The 19,828-nt window shown below is 45.4% G+C and overlaps 1 protein-coding gene across 2 annotated transcripts in view; it reads left to right on the top strand.

Annotated features, from left to right (window-relative positions):
* Nucleotides 1-19,828, top strand: part of LOC114586989 (transmembrane protein 132C) — a 262,927-nt gene that overhangs the window by 90,364 nt on the left and 152,735 nt on the right. For both annotated transcript variants that reach the window (XM_028710869.2, XM_028710870.2), the window contains exon 2: nt 619-1,507. In XM_028710869.2, the coding sequence (XP_028566702.2) occupies nt 619-1,507 (889 nt within the window). The remainder of the gene's footprint in view (nt 1-618; nt 1,508-19,828) is intronic.

Raw genomic sequence — 19,828 nt, 5'->3', positions numbered from 1 at the left:
GACAAATTCAGGAAGGAAGAGGTACATTCAAGGAGGGTACAGAGCAAGGTCTGGTCTGGAGAGAGAACATGTTGCCTCAAGAGAGTCCAGGGGGCCAGATAGAGAAAAGTTGAGGTCTGCATCTGGCCCCCTGGGTATGATGTTCTCCACTCCTGATACTTCTCCACTCCTGAGACACTGATTGATAAAACGTCATTTGCAGCCATAACTGCATCTGGTCAGGAGATATCCCAGACCCCAAACTGAATTGGGCTGATCCAGGATTTGTCCAGAGTGGGCTGAGGCAGCTCTAGGTTGCACTGGATGGGGTCAGAGTCACCCAGGGTGCTCTGGATCTGTCAAGGAGGGGATATGAAGCATGTGGTGGGGAGTGGAGACAGAGAATGGGAGGTGATGTAGTCCAGTAATCTCTTCCCCTGCCTCCACAACAGCCAACCTTAGCAGGTTGCAAGGTCCCTAATTCCATTCAGGCCTCAGATCATGTTGGGCACGGAGTGATCAAGGTCACAAAATTGGGCCCTGAACCAAACTGGAGCTTTCTTGCACAAATAGCTAACTGGGCATTGTCTCATCTGACCCATCTTGTTCTTTGTTTTTTGCCTCCTTCTTTGCCAACAGTGACCATTGGCCGTGGGGCCTCAGACAATGTTCAGAAGTTTTCCTCTCTGCCAACATATCTACCTGTAAGATATCAGATCTCCAGCACCGAGAGTTCGTTTTTCCTCAAAGAAACTAACCAGGAGTTCATGCGGAACTCCAGTTTGCAATCTCGGATGGAGACCTTCTTCACCTATAAAGCCAAGAAGACCCCTGTGATCAATGCTAGTTATGGGCCCTTCTCTGTGGAACAGGCTGTGCCCCAGGACCTGCTGCTGACCTCAAGCTTTTTTGGATCCACCAACAAATTTACATTCAATTGGAAGCTGAAAGCGTACATCATGAGTGAAAAGGTCTATTTGACCAGGCCCAAAGTCCAAGTTCTTTTTTACATTGTGGGAAGAGATTGGGATGACTACAGCATGACAGAGCAGCTGCCTTGCATGCGAGTCTTTGCCTTTCGGGAAACGCGGGAGGTTCGGGGCAGCTGCAGATTGAAGGGTCACCTGGGCTTGTGTGTGGCTGACCTGGAACTTCAGCCCACCTGGTTTAACCCAGCAACGGTTGTCACCGGCCGCAAAAAAGCATCCAATCAGTCCGAAGGGAGCTCAGTGGAGCTTTACTACACCATTCAGCCTGCAGATGAAAATACCGAGTGTACTTCGGAAGACATCCGTAAGGGGAACGCCATCCGACCAGGGAAGGAAGGGTCAGGGGAAACCATGTCCCACTTGCAGAGAATTGGTTCCATCACTCTCTACAGGACCCCGGAGAGCTCTCAGCTGACAGAGCTGTGGCTGGACAGCAACGTCGTCATCTGGTTGCCAGCGAAACCCATCAGACAAGGAGAAGTTGTGAGCGCTTTGGTGACGGTCACCAACAACATCACCGTGGACCAATTCATCCTGAGGTATAATGAGTTTGCATGTCTGCTCTGTGTTGTGTTGCTGGGTGTGATTGGCGGGTGGGTTGGCTTTTCAGCTGGCTGCTCTCTGCTGACACTGGCAAGCTTAGATTGGGGAAAAGGCAGTAGTCAAGTGGCAGAGCATCTGCTCTGCACGCAGAAGGTCCCAGGTTCAATCCTTGGAATCTCCAGGTAGGACTGGGAATGTGCTTCGTCTGAAACCCAGAAAGCCACTGTCAGTCAGTGGAGACAGTGCAGAGCTACATGGACCAATAACCTGACTCTGCACGAGACATCTTCCTAGGTTTCTGCATCCCAGATGAAATAACTTTAACCAAAAATATTGGGCAAGCTTTATTTATGTATTTTTCCTTTGATTTCTATGCTTTACAGTCAAGGGATGTTTGTAATAAAGGTCACAACTGCTGTTCCAGTGCTTTAGGCAACTGAAGGTTTCCCCAAGGATTCCACACATGAACATATTTATGTCTCAAGCTTATATGAATTACATTAATGCAGGACTGATCATAGTGGAGAGGCGGGAAATAGCTTTTGGGGGCAGATAGCCCTCCAGAGGCTAGAAACAGAAAATAATTTCTAAAAGAGAGTTGAAGGGTTATGATCTTGCTATTGTTGCTTCCAGTTTGTAGACTGTCACAGCCAGGGCCAGTTAGTGAGTTGGCACGCCTGAATCTTGACCCGTGGCTGTGGTTTGCGTGGCGAGTTCCCGCCTCCCCCCGAGGAAATAAAGACACAGGACACAAGAATTCAGGTTAATGGGTCGAATTAGGCCACAACTTTATTGCTTACAGGAATTGAGCGGTATTGGATTAGGCATTGGTCCTAACTACTAACCAGCTAGAGGCCGGAAGGGTTAATCACCAGAGGGAGGGGTCCTGCTGAGGCACGTCAACTAGGTCCTCCCTTGGGCGTCACCGCGTGGGGGCGTGCCGTGGGCCCACACCTCCCTAGGCTTAGGACAAGGCCACACCCCCCAGAATCCTTTACCGGACTACCCTTGTTAGGGGAAGGTGATGGCGCTCCTTCCCCCTTCATTTGCATAACAATAGGACAGTACCCCCACCAATGCCTAACCGTCAATACCGAAGAGTTGTGACGGTTCGCTACGAGGTAGGCGAAAACCAAATGGCTGGAGCCAATCTGCCATTTGGGAAAATTCCTACCAGGCCCCTTGATGGTGACCAACCGGAGTTCATAGCAATGTCAGAAACCTAACCTAAAAAGGGGGTGGGCTGGGCGGGAAAACCGGGTCAGCTGCAGCAGCGGAGGAAAAGAGGAGGAGCCTTGGCGGCGGCAGGTTTAAATAGCCGAGGCCCCGCCCCCGGAGCCAGCCGATTGGCTGGCCCGGGGTATGACACAGGCGGGGATTCCCTAGGTATCGCGGGGGCTGAAGCCAGCCCCCGCGACTGTGGGGAAGGGGCAATACGCCCGCAACCCCACCTCCTTGTTTGATTGCGGAAGTGGCTTTCTAGCCCCAAAACCCTGATGTAGGTGAATACGAATGCAGCTCTGGGATACTTTTCAGAGCAGGGGTAAAGACATCTTCTGCTGGAACGCTTGGGTAACTGATGGGCCTCGCCTGCTCTGTTGACCAAATATGGTGATAACAAGGCTTTCAAGTTTGTTTGTGACAGCTTAGCATTGAAGAAGGCAGTGAAAAGGGGGGGAAATGATCAAGCAGAGGTTGGATACCCCCTTCCTTTTCTTTGAAGGTGTCCCTGGTTCCCACTAATGGTTTAAATGATTGCACTTCTTTGCAAGGTTGTTTTCATTCCTAATTAAAAGTAAACAATTTTATTTTTAGCTTGCCAAAGTCCTTATTTGGTTGAAAGGTCAATGTGCTTTGTGCAGCACTGAGTTCAGTGGAATTTCCTCCAAAGACACTATGCATAAGATTGCACTTATGCTGCTACTAATAAATTGGGTATTGCGGTATATACTGTATGTGTGTGTGGATATATAGATAGGGGAGGGAGAGCTGCCTGCATTTCGGACTCTCCTTGGGGGCATAGTCATAGGAGCTATCATGGCAAGCACCTCCAAAATAAGCAGCTTCAAAATTTACCATTATGTTGCTGCCCTGGGACCAGTTACTAGACTAGGGATTTGAGCCAGAATCTGAAGTTCACTAGCCAGGAATGCTGCTCCACTGACTGTGAAGATTAGAAGGCCATTTTTTATTTTCTTGTTTCTTTTATTTATTGCATTTATATGCACCTTTTTTTCACCAAGCAGCTCAAGGTGACGCACATGGTTTTACTATTCAGTTAAACTCCACAACAGCCTAGACTGAGAGGCAGTGACTGGCCCAAAGTCACCAACCAGTGAGCTCCATGACCAAGCAGGGGCTTGACCCTAGGTCTCTCAGGTCCCTTGTCCAACACTCTAACCACTACACCACACTGGCTTATACCAGGCTTAGGGAAGCCACAGGCGTAGTACTATTGTAGGGGCTGTCACTGCTATGTCCTGTTGCTGACGAAGATTATAAAGCTTGTGTATGTGTGACTCCATGATGTTCTAGATTAGGTTCCACGAAATCCAGTGTCAGTAGGTTGCCGCACTGGGCAGTTGCTAGTACACTCCTTTTGCCTAGCCCTGCACCATACATTAATTTGCCATCATTCCCAGTACTCTTGTCAGCACCAAGTGACCATGTTTGGCCACTGCTGTTGACATTCTGATAATAATAATAATAATATATTTATTCCCTGCCCATCTGGCTAAGTTTCTCCAGCCACTCTGGGCAGCTCCCAATCGAGTGTTAAAAACAATACAGCATTAAATATTAAAAACTCCCCTAAACAGGGCTGCCTTCAGATGTCTTTTGAAAATAAGATAGCTGCTTATTTCCTTGACATCTGATGGGAGGGCGTTCCACAGGGTGGGCGCCACTACCGAGAAGGCCCTCTGTCTGGTTCCCTGTAACCTCACTTCTCACAGGGAGGGAACCGGCAGAAGGCCCTCAGTGCTGGATTTTTAAGTTGGGCTGGAAAGGACCTAGCGAGCTGCTGCCTGTCCGTGTAGACAGTACTGAGCTAGGTGGACCCATCACCTGGCTCAATATAAGGCAGATTCCTATGTTTGCCCTGCTATAACCTGAGGTCAGATCAGGGCTGCAGGTTTGTAAAATACTCAGAGAAGCCTTGTAAGACCTGCTCCGCCACGTCACAGAAAAGAATCCATGTGTGCACAACTGCATATCACTTTCAGCTCTCGGGGGAGGTATTATTTGTCTCTAACCTTGTAAAAATATGGGGGAAGGAAAGGAAACTGATTGTCCTGGAAGCAGCTTTGGTTAAGTTGATGAGATAATCTGCATGACACCTGCCAGCTGAGTGGAACGTCTGAGGCTGATTGTAAAGACTTCTGCTGCAACCTTTGGAAATGGTGCAGTGAAACAGTTTATCAAGTTTAAAATCAGACCCGCGTTGAGGAGGAGGTCTATTAGAATAGAATAAGAACTAAAGATTGGATAACACAAGTCCGTGTGCAGAAACTTATGGATTTATGGAAATATGTTTATCATTTATGTGGTGTTTTCTTTTGTAGATTGTTTTCTAAGTGCCATGTGTGTATGTGCTGTAATAATAAGTTACTGTATTTTTTGCTCTATAAGACTCACTTTTTCCCTCCTAAAAAGTAAGGGGAAATGTGTGTGCATCTTATGGACCGAATGCAGGCTGCGCAGCTATCACAGAAGCCAGAACAGCAAGAAGGATTGCTGCTTTCACTGCACAGCGATCCCTCTTGCTGTTCTGGCATCTGAGATTCAGAATATATATATATATTTTGTTTTCCTCCTCCAAAAACTAGGTGCGTCTTGTGGTCTGGTGCGTCTTATAGAGAGAAATAATAGAAAGCATTTACACAAACACACCAAAAAAGAAATGGTGCAATGGGAGACTGGACTAAACACTGTGCTGCTCTTACACCAACATCCTAAAACGGACATTGCTCTAGGTTTTTACTCCTTATCTGGCATTCCCTCAGACTGCTCCCCATGAATACAGGTGAGGGAGAGATTCATTTCAGTTTGCGCTGAAAGGAGAACCTCCTTAATTTTCACTTCCTGAAGCAATATGCAAACCAACTTGCAGCCACCCTTTGAAAAGCACGTTTCTTCTAATTTTGCTGTAGAGTTTTCCAGCCAAGTGATTTATTAAAAAAAATGCATATACTAGGATAAAGTGTGCCTTTAAAAAATGTTCATGATAGTGAGCATGTCAAAGAAAAAATATATACATTTATTAGTCACTTTTCACAGTAAAAAGTCTCAGTGCAACTTGAGAAGGTAAAATGCAATATATAAAAGCAATTTAAAGCCCGGGGGGAGAGGGGGAGGTAGCAATTCATTTGTTCATTGTTCATGGAAATTTGCTCAAAAATGATGATGAATTTTCATGAAGGCTTTTTTTAAAACAAAAAAAGGAAACCAGAAATAAATTGCCAGCTGATATGCAAATGTGGAGAACTGAATTTAAAAATGTAAAGATGAGAAAATTAGAAGAATGGTGAGATAAGTATAAATACTATATTTTACATGTATTCAATCCAAGCTTCTGTGGCAGGGGGAGGGTTCTTCCCCAGTTGAAAGCAACTACAGTGGAACCTCAGTTTTCGAACGTAATCCGTTCCAGAAGACTGTTCCAAAACGTTCGAAAACCAAGGTTGTTGGCAAAATGCATTGAAAAAATGGGAAAAACATGCAGTGGAAGCCGTTTGACTTTCGAGGCACATTCAAAAATGGAAGCAATTACTACCGGGTTTCCGACGTTCAGTTTCCAAATCATTCAACAAAGACTTTCAAGAACCGAGGTTCCACTGTATTTGTCTTGCTCCTGTCATCCAAAAGAAGACCAACTCTTTGTGCTTGACATTTGGGTTGATACCATTTCCCAATGACAGCAGGTCTTACATGGGATTAGGTACAATATGTTGCCCCATAATGGCAGATAACAGTGGAAAAAATTAGGTAGATGAACCAATGGCCTGACTTTGTAGAAGGTAGATTCCTATGTTCCTATTGCATTCTGCCCTTCATTCAGATCCACGAGGACTAGAATCTCACTTTATCTTCTTAGGAAGCTTCATAGCTCAGCAACAGATTGTGTAGTTTACATGCAGGAGGTCCCAGGCTCAATTCCTGGCATCTTCAGCTAAGACGGGGAAAGCCTTCTGTTTGAAACCCTGGAGAGGCACTGCCAGTCAGTGTAGACAGTACTGAACTGGGTGAACCAATGACATTACGTTCTTGTGTTTCACTCCATGCTAGGCACACAAAAAAGGAGTCTGCTCGTAGAAAGGCTTTGCTGGACGCAGCAGCAATGGGCATTTTCCCTTTGGAAATGCAGAACCCAACTTGCTATTTTGGTCTGCCTCTAGGATTAATCAGAATGCATGGCGTCTTAGTCAGATAGAAAACAGATGTAAAGAAAATGTGGTGTTCTTGATACTAGCAAAGCTGAAGATTAAATGTAGGTGGTGAGAGAGCAGGAGAGGGAGAGGAAGAGAGAATACTACCACTTTATAGAATACTCTGCATCAGAGATGGTGAACATTAAACCCAGGGGCCAAAGGCAGCACTCTAGCCTCCTTGTCTGACACTTGGGACTGTCTCCAGGTCACCCTCCTCACTAGCCTTGCTTTACTTCCTTTTTGAGTTCTTTTGCCTGGTTCATACCAGTCCTGGGTGATGTATCAATATATCACCTAGGCCTGTTTAGTGCAAAAGGCAGCCTGTATGAATTTTGTTTTTCTGTGGGAAGCTATGTGGCTACATTTGGGGTGGGAGGAAGAAGAAGAAGAAGAGTTTGGATTTGATATCCCGCTTTATCACTACCCTAAGGAGTCTCAAAGCGGCTAACATTCTCCTTTCCCTTCCTCCCCCACAACAAACACTCTGTGAGGTGAGTGAGGCTGAGAGACTTCAGAGAAGTGTGACTAGCCCAAGGTCACCCAGCAGCTGCATGTGGAGGAGCGGGGAATTGAACCTGGTTCACCAGATTACGAGTCCACTGCTCTTAACCACACCACCACACTGGCTCTCAGATGCATGGCAGAATCCTGATAAATAAAAAAGCTGGTTGTTCCTACTGGGTAATCAGCAAGAATATAAACCTCACTCCAAATAAGTATTGTATTTAACTAATTAATCTCTTTGAGCCAGGGATGAAACCTGGGCACTAAATAATAAGAATAAATTGTGGTACTACTGGGTTAAAGGTAAAGGACCCCTGGACAGTTAAGTCCAGTCAAAGTTGACAAAGCTCATCTAGCTTTCAGGACCAGGGAGCCGGCATTTGTCCACAGATGGCTTTCCGGGTCATGTGGTCAGCATGATGAAACTGCTTCTGGTGCAATGGAACACCATGACGGAAACCAGAGTGCATGGAAACACCATTTACCTTCCCACTGCAGCAGTGATGCTGTGGTCTAAACCAGTGAGCCTCTTGTGCTTGTCAATCAGACGGTTGGCAGTTTGAATCCCCGCAATGGGGTGAGCTCCTGTTGCTCTGTCCCAGCTCCTGCCAATCTAGCAGTTCGAAAGCACGCTAGTGCAAGTAGATAAATAAGTAAATTAGAAATGGAAGCAAGAGGAAATACTGAGGATAGAAGAATGGAGAATGAAACTGACAGATTATGCGGAACTGGACAAACTAACTGGGAAAATTAGATACACCAAAGACCAAAAGTTCATCGAAGACTGGGGAAAGTTTGTAGATTATCTGAAAAATGTATGTGACGTGAACACAACGCTAGTGGGATTTCAAGAGGCACTGTAAAAATAGAGAAGTATTGTTAAGATGAAATAGTGGGGGAAGGGAAGTTTAATGGCAATACGAAAGAAGGGAATGTGTCATTAAAGATATAAATATGGATGATTCTCAGAGACGTTGAAGGAAGTTCAAAAAAAGACAATTTGTTGCAATTTGGATAAAAATGTATAATTTATTGGAAAACCAATAAAAATTTATTTTTTTAAAAAAAGGTAAATTACTACTACTACTACTTTTGTACCAACAGTACAAAATTCCAGCTGTTTTCTACTCAGTCTTCACCAATACTTTAGCAAGCTCTGACCAAACCTTCACCTGTGTTTTGAGGGCGCAAGATCCCTCAGTTAGCAGAACCATATGCTGCAAAGTTTTGCTAAGATATACCATCTCAGATTACAAGTAAGGAATTGCATGTTTGAATGTGCTCTCATATAAATATGAGACAGAATTTTAAATTAAATTTGACAGAATTACAAGCCTGGTAGATGAAGGGAACGCAGTGGATGTAGTCTACCTTGATTTCAGCAAGGCATTTGACAAGGTGCCCCATGATATTCTTGTAAAGAAGCTGGTAAAATGCGGTCTTGACTATGCTACCACTCAGTGGATTTGTAACTGGCTGACTGACCGAACCCAAAGGGTGCTCATCAATGGTTCCTCTTCATCCTGGAGAAGAGTGACTAGTGGGGTGCCACAGGGTTCTGTCTTGGGCCCGGTCTTATTCAACATCTTTATCAACGACTTGGATGATGGACTCAAGGGCATCCTGATCAAATTTGCAGATGACACCAAACTGGGAGGGGTGGCTAACACCCCAGAGGACAGGATCACACTTCAAAACGACCTTGACAGATTAGAGAACTGGGCCAAAACAAACAAGATGAATTTTAACAGGGAGAAATGTAAAGTATTGCACTTGGGCAAAAAAAATGAGAGGCACAAATACAAGATGGGGGACATCTGGCTTGAGAGCAGTACATGTGAAAAGGATCTAGGAGTCTTGGTTGACCACAAACTTGACATGAGCCAACAGTGTGACGCGGCAGCTAAAAAAGCCAATGCAATTCTGGGCCTCATCAATAGGAGTATAGCATCTAGATCAAGGGAAGTAATAGTGCCACTGTATTCTGCTCTGGTCAGACCTCACCTGGAGTACTGTGTCCAGTTCTGGGCACCACAGTTCAAGAAGGACACTGACAAACTGGAACGTGTCCAGAGGAGGGCAACCAAAATGGTCAAAGGCCTGGAAACGATGCCTTATGAGGAATGGCTAAGGGAGCTGGGCATGTTTAGCCTGGAGAAGAGGAGGTTAAGGGGTGATATGATAGCCATGTTCAAATATATAAAAGGATGTCACATAGAGGAGGGAGAAAGGCTGTTTTCTGCTGCTCCAGAGAAGCGGACACGGAGCAATGGATCCAAACTACAAGAAAGAAGATTCCACCTAAACATTAGGAAGAACTTCCTGACAGTAAGAGCTGTTCGACAGTGGAATTTGCTGCCAAGGAGTGTGGTGGAGTCTCCTTCTTTGGAGGTCTTTAAGCAGAGGCTTGACAACCATATGTCAGGAGTGCTCTGATGGTGTTTCCTGCTTGGCAGGGGGTTGGACTCGATGGCCCTTGTGGTCTCTTCCAACTCTATGATTCTATGATTCTATGAAATAGCCTTCTGCATATAGAACACTTGCAAATTAGGGACACAATTGCTTTCTTAAAATCAATTGTAGTGGAGCAATAGAGACAAGTATTTCCTACTGCCCAGGGGTAGGCAGTTTGTACTAACATCACATATTTGTTTTTTAGAATAACTAAAATCCTTTGAATATTAGGGGCTACCCCACATTTTCTTTAAAAAATTGCTTTGCACAGGTAACTACCATAGAGTTATCAAAATTTCAAAAGTAAAGGGTCCATAGCCTGGCTTTTGAAAAATAGGGGGTCATCAGTAATTAGCTAATTGGGAACCCCTGTTCTAGACTTTTGGGGGACTTCCAAACCACCCTGGAGTGGTCTACAGTTGGATCTGGGACTCTGAGACTCCCTATTCCAATTCCAGTCCAATCCTGACAGCCAATAGCTCAATCAGGGTTGACCAGAGCATGTAAACTGCCTGACCTACCCATCCTTTGAATTCATTGCCATCCCTCACAGGTGTAGCAAAAAGTGCATGTATCTCATGTGCTTCCTTCCTCTCTCTCTCTCTCTCTCTCTCTCTTCTATTTATAGCTAATGATACAACTAAGTTATGAGATGTTTGCTTTACATTTATCCTTTTCAAACATAAGGAGATTTATGTAATGCCCTTATGGCCATTTATTACACAGGAATCTCGTATATCTGTACTGTGATTACCCAAGCTGAGGAAAGCTGATGGAAATCTTCCTGCGTTGAGCAAAGTCGTCATTATTCAAACCTTGCCGTTCAGAAGTGGGGAGAGGAGTGGAGCAGGGAGGGCTGGGGAGGGAGGATGCTCCACAAAACATTTCATTTCAGTCAGATTTGGAAACTCTTACACCAAATTCTACTTGGAGTGTGCTGTCCGTGGTTTGCTAGGGGCTTTGAAACTGAGACAAGTTCAAACCATAATCATTTTTTGGCTAAACGAATAGCCACGTTCACATTTTTTTGTTCCATTGGCTGCTCCAGTCATTTGTTCAATGCGCTTCAGTGAAAAGAGGCTGCCAGTGTGGCTTCAGGATTGCAGATAATAATAATAATAATAATAATAATAATAATAATAATAATAATAATAATAATAATAATAATAATAATAATAAATTTATACCCCGCCCATCTGGCTGGGTGGCTTCCAACAAAGTATTAAAATACAGTAGTCACGCTACACAAGGAAAATGAAGGGGGAGGGATGAGGAAAACTCAATCTCATCCCACATTTAACCTTTGCTCACACAATGACCCATAGAAGTGGTTAATACTGTACATTCACCCACACTTCCTGTGCAGGAGGTGTGAACAAACGCCTTACCCCTCTCCCCACAGATAAAGTAACGGGTGATTAGAGGCATTTGTGCAACCCCTTCCTTGGTTCATATATGTGCACATGAACCTCCCACATTTAATTACTATCTGGTTGCCTCAGAGGATGTCTTCATCAGTGACCATTTCACTAGACTACTTGCTTCAAAGGTCCCCGTCACTGGACTAGCTATGACTAATTGCCAATTGGTTCTTCATCTCCCAGAACCACCACCAGTAGACTTTCTGCCTCACAGCATCAGAGGACAAAGTGAAAGAGCGAGGGCCCCTCTATCAGGCCTGTCAGTGGCACATGAATGTAGCAAACAAACAAATAAATGTTACTTTATATGCTCTGTCTCATCTCAGTCTCTCAGGCAAGACCTTTTATGAGTTTGACCACTTCTGTCAGGTGTAGAATGCCCTCCACCACTCTTTCCCCCCTTTCATTCTGTTGAACCCCACAAAATGGGACCCATTTTCTGTGTGGCTGCATAATTATTAAACTAAGCCAGGATATAAAGGTAAGGGTAAAGGGACCCCTGACCATTAGGTCCAGTCGTGGCCAACTCTGGGGTTGCGACACTCATCTCGCTTTATTGGCCAAGGGAGCCAGCGTACAGCTTCCGGGTCATGTGGCCAGCACGACTAAGCCGCTTCTGGCGAACCAGAGCAGTGCACGAAAACGCCATTTTTCTTCCTGCCAGAGTGGTACCTGTTTATCTACTTGCACTTTGACATGCTTTTGAACTGCTAGGTTGGCAGAAGCAGGGACCGAGTAATGGGAGCTCACCCCGTCGTGGGGATTCGAACCGCCGACCTTCTGATTGGCAAGTCCTAGGCTCTGTGGTTTAACCCACAGCGCCACCTGCGTTCCTTTTAAGCCAGGATATAAACGGGTAAAGGTACCCCTGCCCGTACGGGCCCGTCTTGCCAGACTCTAGGGTTGTGCGCCCATCTCACTCAAGAGGCCGGGGGCCAGCGCTGTCCGGAGACACTTCCGGGTCACGTGGCCAGCATGACAAAGCTGCATCTGGCGAGCCAGCGCAGCACACGGAACGCCGTTTGCCTTCCTGCTAGTAAGCGGTCCCTATTTATCTACTTGCACCCGGGGGTGCTTTCGAACTGCTAGGTTGGCAGGCGCTGGGACCGAGCAGCAGGAGCGCACCCCGCCGCGGGGATTCGAACCGCCGACCTTTTGATCGGCAAGCCCTAGGCGCTGAGGCTTTTACCCACAGCGTCACCCGCGTCCCTATACCAGCCTTCTAATGACAGAGTCTTCCTTCCTGCAGATGAGAATCTAGGGGCAAATGACACAGCCCTTCCCCATGGAGCTGACTAGGTCTCACATTTCCGATCAGCTGTGGCTGCCAGCTTTTTGTTTCCCAAAATTCTGCTACTTGAAGAGAAAGACTACTTTCCCATCTAGTCTGGCATCCTGTTCTCACAGTGGCGAAACAGGTGTCTTTGGGGAACCTGCAAGCGGGACCTGAGTGCAACAGCACTTTCTCTTCCTGTGTTTTCCAGCTTAGTGGCAGAGCGTCTGCCTTGCATGTGGAAGGTCTCAAGTTCAATCCCCAGCATAGGGGTGGGAGAGACCCATCCCTGAAACCCTGGAAAGCTACTAGGAATCAATGTGGAGGATGCTGAGCTAGGCAGAATGTTAGTCAGTCTTGGTATGAGGCAGCTTCCTGTGACTTTAAATTCCACGTAATGCCCTAACATTTATCTGCAGGGCAGTGTGCCATGTTTGATTCGGCATGGGATTACACACAGCACGCCAAGGCGTTTAATACTGAGAGCGTGACTATCCTGTGACTTAGCTGTTAAATCTGTTAACTTGATGCAGAAGGTACCCAGCAGACCAGATCACAGGTGGTGCTGAGCAGGATAAGCCAGGCAGGAGGGGGAAAAAGGAGAGGGATGAAGTTCTATGTTCCAATAGGAAACCCCAGGTTATTTTCATCCTAGTGGATGGCAGATTTTGCCTTTTCCCAGTTCCTCAGCTTGTTACAGCATCTTGCAAGGTTCCAAGTTTGTAAAAGAGAGGTATGGAATTACCCATTGCCAGCTAACAAGTTGACGGCGAGACAATAGACAATTAGCAAGGATAATAAATCATCAGCTTGCAAGAGGGATAGAGGCTAAATGTGGCCAGGAGAGCGATTAAACAGATCAGCCGAGACAGTTCTCTGTGGTGGGATCCTAATGAGTATTGACAGTGGAGCTGTATTCAGGATGTCTGGGGCGGGTGAACTAAGGAGGCTGGAAATATTAGCATGGAAGAAGATTAAGCATTACAATAGATGTGTACAAGGTGATGGCAGCCCATGACTTGCCTGCTTGACTCAGATCAATATATGAATGAATGTCTCCCTCCTTACACTAATTCTTGGCCTCACCACACCGTGCTGCTATCCCCACCCCTCTACCGCAGCTGACTTTCAGAGTTTCCAGAATGCTGCAACGACAGCAGGAAACTTCAGTCTGCAGAATTCCCTTTTAGCCAGTAGAGGTTGTTGGTCACAGTGTGGTGCAAACAGACTGGTGGCAGCACTGGACTGGCTCTGCTGCTGTGTTTGGACCACACCAACCATGCCGCCGCCACCTCCCCCTTTCCCTCCTTGGTAAAGGTAAAGGTACCCCTGCCCGTACGGGCCAGTCGTGACCGACTCTGGGGTTGCGCGCCCATCTCGCTTAAGAGGCTGGGGGCCAGCGCTGTCCGGAGACACTTCCGGGTCACGTGGCCAGCATGACGAAGCTGCTCTGGCAAGCCTGCACCAGTGCAGCACACGGAAACGCTGTTTACCTTCCCGCTATAAAGCGGTACCTATTTATCTACTTGCACTTAAGGGTGCTTTCGAACTGCTAGGTGGGCAGGAGCTGGGACTGAACGACTGGAGCTCACCCCGCCGCGGGGATTCGAACCGCCGACCATACGATCGGCAAGTCCTAGGCACTGAGGTTTTACCCACAGCGCCACCCGCGTCCCTCCTGGGAGGCAGCAGTAATGTGAGCAACTGGAGTCATCACTGTGATGCAGCAGCAGGGGAAGAAAGAAAAAAAGCTTAAGCAATTTTAGGCTGCATCATAGTTTCCAGATCTAGGGAAGTATTAGTACCGCTCTATGCTGCCTTGTTCAGACCCCACCTGGAGAAGTGTATCCAGTTCTGTGCACCACAGTTTAAGAAGGCCATTCATAAGCTGGAATGTGTACAGAGGAAGATGGCCAATGTGTTTTATTGTATTTTTAATATTCTGTTGGGAGCCACCCAAAGGTGCTGGGAAACCCAGTCAGATGGGCAGGGTATAAATAAAATAAGAAGGTGGAGAAGGAGAAGAAGGAGGAGGAGGTCAAGGGTCTGGAAACCAAGCCTTATGAGAAACTATTGAGGGAGTTGGGTATGGAGAGGAGAAGACTGAGAAGTGATATGAAAGCCATCTTCATATATTTGAAAGGCTGTCCCTTAGAAGATGGAACAAGCTTGTTTACTGCTGCATCACAGGATGGGACCCAAACCAATGGATTTAAGTTACAAGAAGGGAAATTCCAACTAAACCTTAGGAATAACTTTCCGATTATAAGACGTGTTCAACAGTGGAACAGACTACCTCAGAAGGTGGTGGACTCTCCTTCATTGGAGGTTTTAAGCAGAAATTGCATGGCCATCTGCCAGGGATTATTTAGCCGTGATTCTCGCATTACTCTTTGGTCGTCCATTCCATCTCTACAATTCTATGATTCTATTAGCAGTCCACAATGAGAACTTCTTATGTGGTTTGAAATTATGTGTGTTGAGGGAAGCTGAGTGGAGGGAGGGAGAACTAGGGATGGAGGAAAAATGTGGTTCAGATTTCATTTAACGGTAAACCTACCTAATCCACACTTTCAGAAACAATACATGAACCAAAACACAGCCACCCTTCAAAATTCATGTCTCCTGAATTCTCTGCAATGCAGTTTTCTAGCCTAGTAACATCATCATCATCATCATCATCATCATCATATTTTATTTATACCCCACCCTCCCCAGCCAAGACCGGGCTCAGGGCGGCTAACAACCAATAATAAAAACAAGTTGATTAAAATACAATTTAAAAGATTAAGATACAACATTAAAACATTAGGGTGCAATCTCTTCATAGAAGGAGAAAGGAAAAAGAAAGAGGGAGAGGGAATCAAACTGATTCTGAGCCAAAGGCCAGACGGAACTACTCGGTCTTACAGGTCCTGGGGAAAGAGATCAGATCCCGCAGGGCCCTGGTCTCAAGAGACAGATCATTCCACCAGGCCGGAGCCAGTGTTGAGAAGGCCCTGGCTCTGGTTGAGGCTAATCTAACTTCCTTAGGGCCCGGGACCTCTAGGGTTACACTAGTAACATGTGCAAATATGCATATATCGCAAGACGAAAATATCAAAATCCAAATAGTTCTGGAAATAGCAAAATGCATTACATAGCAGGAAATCATTTTGCAAAATGTGTAGCTTGGCTATCGGGAGAAATTCACAGTAAAATGTGGATGAATTTTCAGGAGTGTGTTTCTTCAAAACATAAATAAATTGCAACCTGATGTGGGGATGTGCAGAACTGAACTTGAGATTTGGAGGGGGGATTGGGGAAAAAAGAGAGATTTATCCATCCCTAGTTAGAACTTATCCCTATGGTTCTGCACCAGTCTGAACCTTCTTTCAGCACGCAGCGGAATGAACGTGCAGCTCTCTTCTTTTTTTAGATGAAAGTGTGGCTGTTTAGTTCAAATCAATAGTTCAAACTTAGGAAGCCAAGCTTCAAAGGCAGCTTACCCCATAGAATGATGTTGACCTGAGGGTAAGGTTTCTTTCATGTGTCCCCTGCCCCCCCTTGTGTACACGTGTGCCTTCAGATGTGAATGGCATCAAATCATTCCCCTTCATGCAGCGTGGCTCTGAAACGCTCACAAGTTCAAAGCGCTTGCACTATTGTTAGGAGATTCAGCAAAGCACCAAAGTACCAAAGTGATCTGGCTCAGTTCTGGAGAAGAAAGGGATGCACCAACCATCAAACAGACCCCTTCACCTCTTATTATTTCGTTTTCTGTTTTCAGACACAGGTGGAGGAGAAATCAGATCCTAGTTTCAAATTCCTGTCAAGCAGTTTTGCTTATTATGGATAGCTTTTTTAAAAAAAGGCCTTGTGAAGACGGGGTTTACTTTGCTTTCAGTGTTATCGTTTAACTGGCTTATTACAGCTCAGCCAGAAAAGCAGGTGATCCTCATAAGTTACGGGTGAGGAATCTTTTCCAGCCACATTCTCTTCTGGCAACCTTTCAAGAACCACTTGATCACTTTGATCTGTGGATCGAGCACTTTAACAAGGACCCTATAATGTTCATTCTACACCTGCTGATTTTGCTTATGTTTCTTTGAGATTTTTTTTAAAGTGAACTTTCTTTCTTCTGCCTTTCATTGATCATTTTAATGTATATTTTATGCAAAATGCATAGGGTTTATGGTTATAAAAATTCTGTTTCTCTTTTTAAATAATAAATGCCCTTGGTCAGCAGGGCCAGTGGCAAACATGGGTGTGATGCAAGAGATGTAAATTTTGCCTTTGTGTAGTACTCTTTGATTTCTACACATATGCCCACATCTCTACCTTCCATCCAGGGAAGCAAAGGGGCATTATCAGAGTTGAAGGGTACATTCCATCTGGGCAAAAATTCTCAAGGAAGTTGTGAAGCAAGGCTGAAGGCTGTAATCTGGGGAGGGGATCGATGGATGGGGAGAGTCCTGAGGTCCAGATAAAGTGGCCTTGAGGTCAGGTTCCGAGGCTGGGGGGCATGTGACATCATGACATCATGTCGCAACATGGTGTCATGACATCACACACACTGGGCACCTGTAACCTGGGGTCCAAGTTAGCTTCCCTGCCATATGTTAGTGGAAACATACAAAAATACATGATATTGAGGGAAATTGCTTTGCAAGGATACAACAAAAAGTGTCGTAAGAGGAAAAATGCACTACAATGCCGGTGAATCTTCATGAGGACTTTTTAAAATCATCATCATCATCAAACTGATGTAGAATCGAGCAGAACCAAATTTAAGATGGGGGGGTAGGAGGAATGAGGAACTGGGAGAAACCAACGTTGACAAATATGCTGATTCCTAGTTGCCTGTGGCTTTTCACAGTGTCGCAACTCACCAGTATTTTATTACATGGACTATATATAGTTGGACCACATTTCCCAACCTTATTGACCTTTGGGCTGTGCTGGTTCGGACTGATAGAAGTTGGAAACAGCACTGATTTCTAGAGCAGGGTTGGGGAATCTATCTCTCCTGGTTAGATTTTAACCATCACTCCCAGCCAGGATGTTCAATGGTTGGGATGGGGGAGGGCTAGCAACATCTGGAAGGCCACAGGCTCCCACACACTTGCTCTAGAGTGATGTTAGCATGAGGAAAAGGTGGAGAAATTACTACGTCTGCCTCTTCAGATAATATTCTCCTCCTCCTTCTACATAGTAAGATTGTACAACCTCAGACACAGAGTGAACCTCGATGCTGATCACCTGCATATTCGGGTAGAAACCTAGCCAAAGGGGAGTTGAACTTGCTGAGTCTGTAAGCCTGAGTGGGATGGAAGCACAGGCAGCTGTTCCTAAGAAGAGCAAACCCTTGAAACAGCTTAAGCCGAAGGAAAGCAAGCTCCATGGCACATCACCTTTCAAGGCCATTGCTTGTCTGCTAGAGGCACTGCACCTGTCTGGAATTCAGTGACCCCCCCCCCCCAAGTTTCTGCTACTGGAGAATCATGTCTCAGCAGCACCTGTGCAAGGGATGTCCTTGTTTTAGCAGACTGGTACATTTCGGAGCACAAAGTGGTGCTGCTGACCTTGAAAGCCCTAAATGGCCTCGGTCCAGTATACCTGAAGGAGCGTCTCCACCTACATCGTTCTGCCCAGACACTGAGGTCCAGCGCCGAGGGCCTTCTGGCAGTTCCCTCACTGTGAGAAGTCAAGTTACAGGGAGTCAGGCAGAGGGCAATCTCAGTAGTGGCACCCGCCCTGTGGAACGCCCTCCCACCAGATGTCAAAGAGAAAAACAACTACCAGACTTTTAGAAGACATCTGAAGGCAGCCCTGTTTAGGGAAGCTTTTAATGTTTAATAGATTATTGTATTTTAATATTCTGTTGGAAGCCGCCCAGAGTGGCTGGGGAAACCCAGCCTGATGGGCAGGGTATAAATAATAAAAAATTATTATTATTATTACAGTGGTACCTCGGGTTACATACGCTTCAGGTTACAGACTCCACTAACCCAGAAATATTACCTCGGGTTATGAACTTTGCTTCAGGATGAGAACAGAAATGGCACAACGGCGACACAGCCGTGCTTCAGGTTAAGAACAGTTTCAGGTTAAGTGCTTCAGGTTAAGAACAGTTTCAGGTTAAGAATGGACCTCCAGAACGAATTAAGTACTTAACCTGAGGTACCACTGTTTTATTATTATTATCGTTACGTTTAGGGGGGATTCTGACTTAGAGGCGTTCAGTCATAATCCCACAGATGGTAGCTTCGCCCCATTGGCTCCTCAGCCAAGCACATACACCAAAGGTCTGAACCTGCGGTTCCTCTCGTACTGAGCAGGATTACGATCGCAACAACACATCATCAGTAGGGTAAAACTAACCTGTCTCACGACGGTCTAATAATATTATTATTATCTAACATCCTGCTTCTGAATTATCAAGTGTCTCCTTATAGTAGTACACTCAGGTGGTCAGTGCTGCTGAGATGGAAGATGGAACTTTCTTTTGAAACAGGATGTTTGTTTTCTTTCCATCATTGCTAACATTTCCCACAAAGATTAGCAGATGGAAGGTTTGATATGTTGTTTAGAATGAAGTTTTCACTTGCAAAAATAAATAAAAATCAAAATAGTTGCATAGCCTTCAGAGTGGAATTAGTAATCTAGGATATATAAACCATGTTCATGTGATAGCTTGGTCTGAGAGCATGTGACTCTTAAAATGTGGGTCATGGGTTCAAGCCCCACATGGGGGGGGGGGGAATTCTGGCATTGCAGGGGGTTGGACTAGATGACCATTGTAATCCCTTCCAACTGTACAGTTGAATGACTCAGAGATATCTGTTCCCATGGCTACTTTGCTATTGCTATAAAAGAGTGTCTCTATTGTTGCTACTACTTACCTTTGGTACAACTGAGTTGTATGTACGTAATATATACACCCATTGAAATTAATGGGCATGACAAGCATAGCTCCATTAATTCCAGTAGATCTACTCTGAGGAGGAGAAGCATTGACTACCTTCCACTGTTACTACTGGGGGGGTGGTGGTTCTTGATTTCCAATATAGAACAACAATTACAAAATAAAACCAAAACTAACAAAATGCAAAAACAAAATCTCAATTTACCTCCCTTCAGGGCAGATCAGTTTATTCAAGTTTGTCCAGTTCCAACCTGTGATTTCGGTGGTTGCCATTCTTCAGGATTATCAGTAAAGTATTTTATAAAAGGATGCCATAGTTCCACAAAATT

The sequence above is a fragment of the Podarcis muralis genome, chromosome 16, assembly GCF_964188315.1.
Source record: "Podarcis muralis chromosome 16, rPodMur119.hap1.1, whole genome shotgun sequence".
In the NCBI taxonomy this organism is placed as follows: Eukaryota; Metazoa; Chordata; class Lepidosauria; order Squamata; family Lacertidae; genus Podarcis; species Podarcis muralis.
The sequence above is the reverse complement of the archived record's forward strand: the minus strand, read 5'-3'. Positions and strand labels throughout refer to the sequence as shown.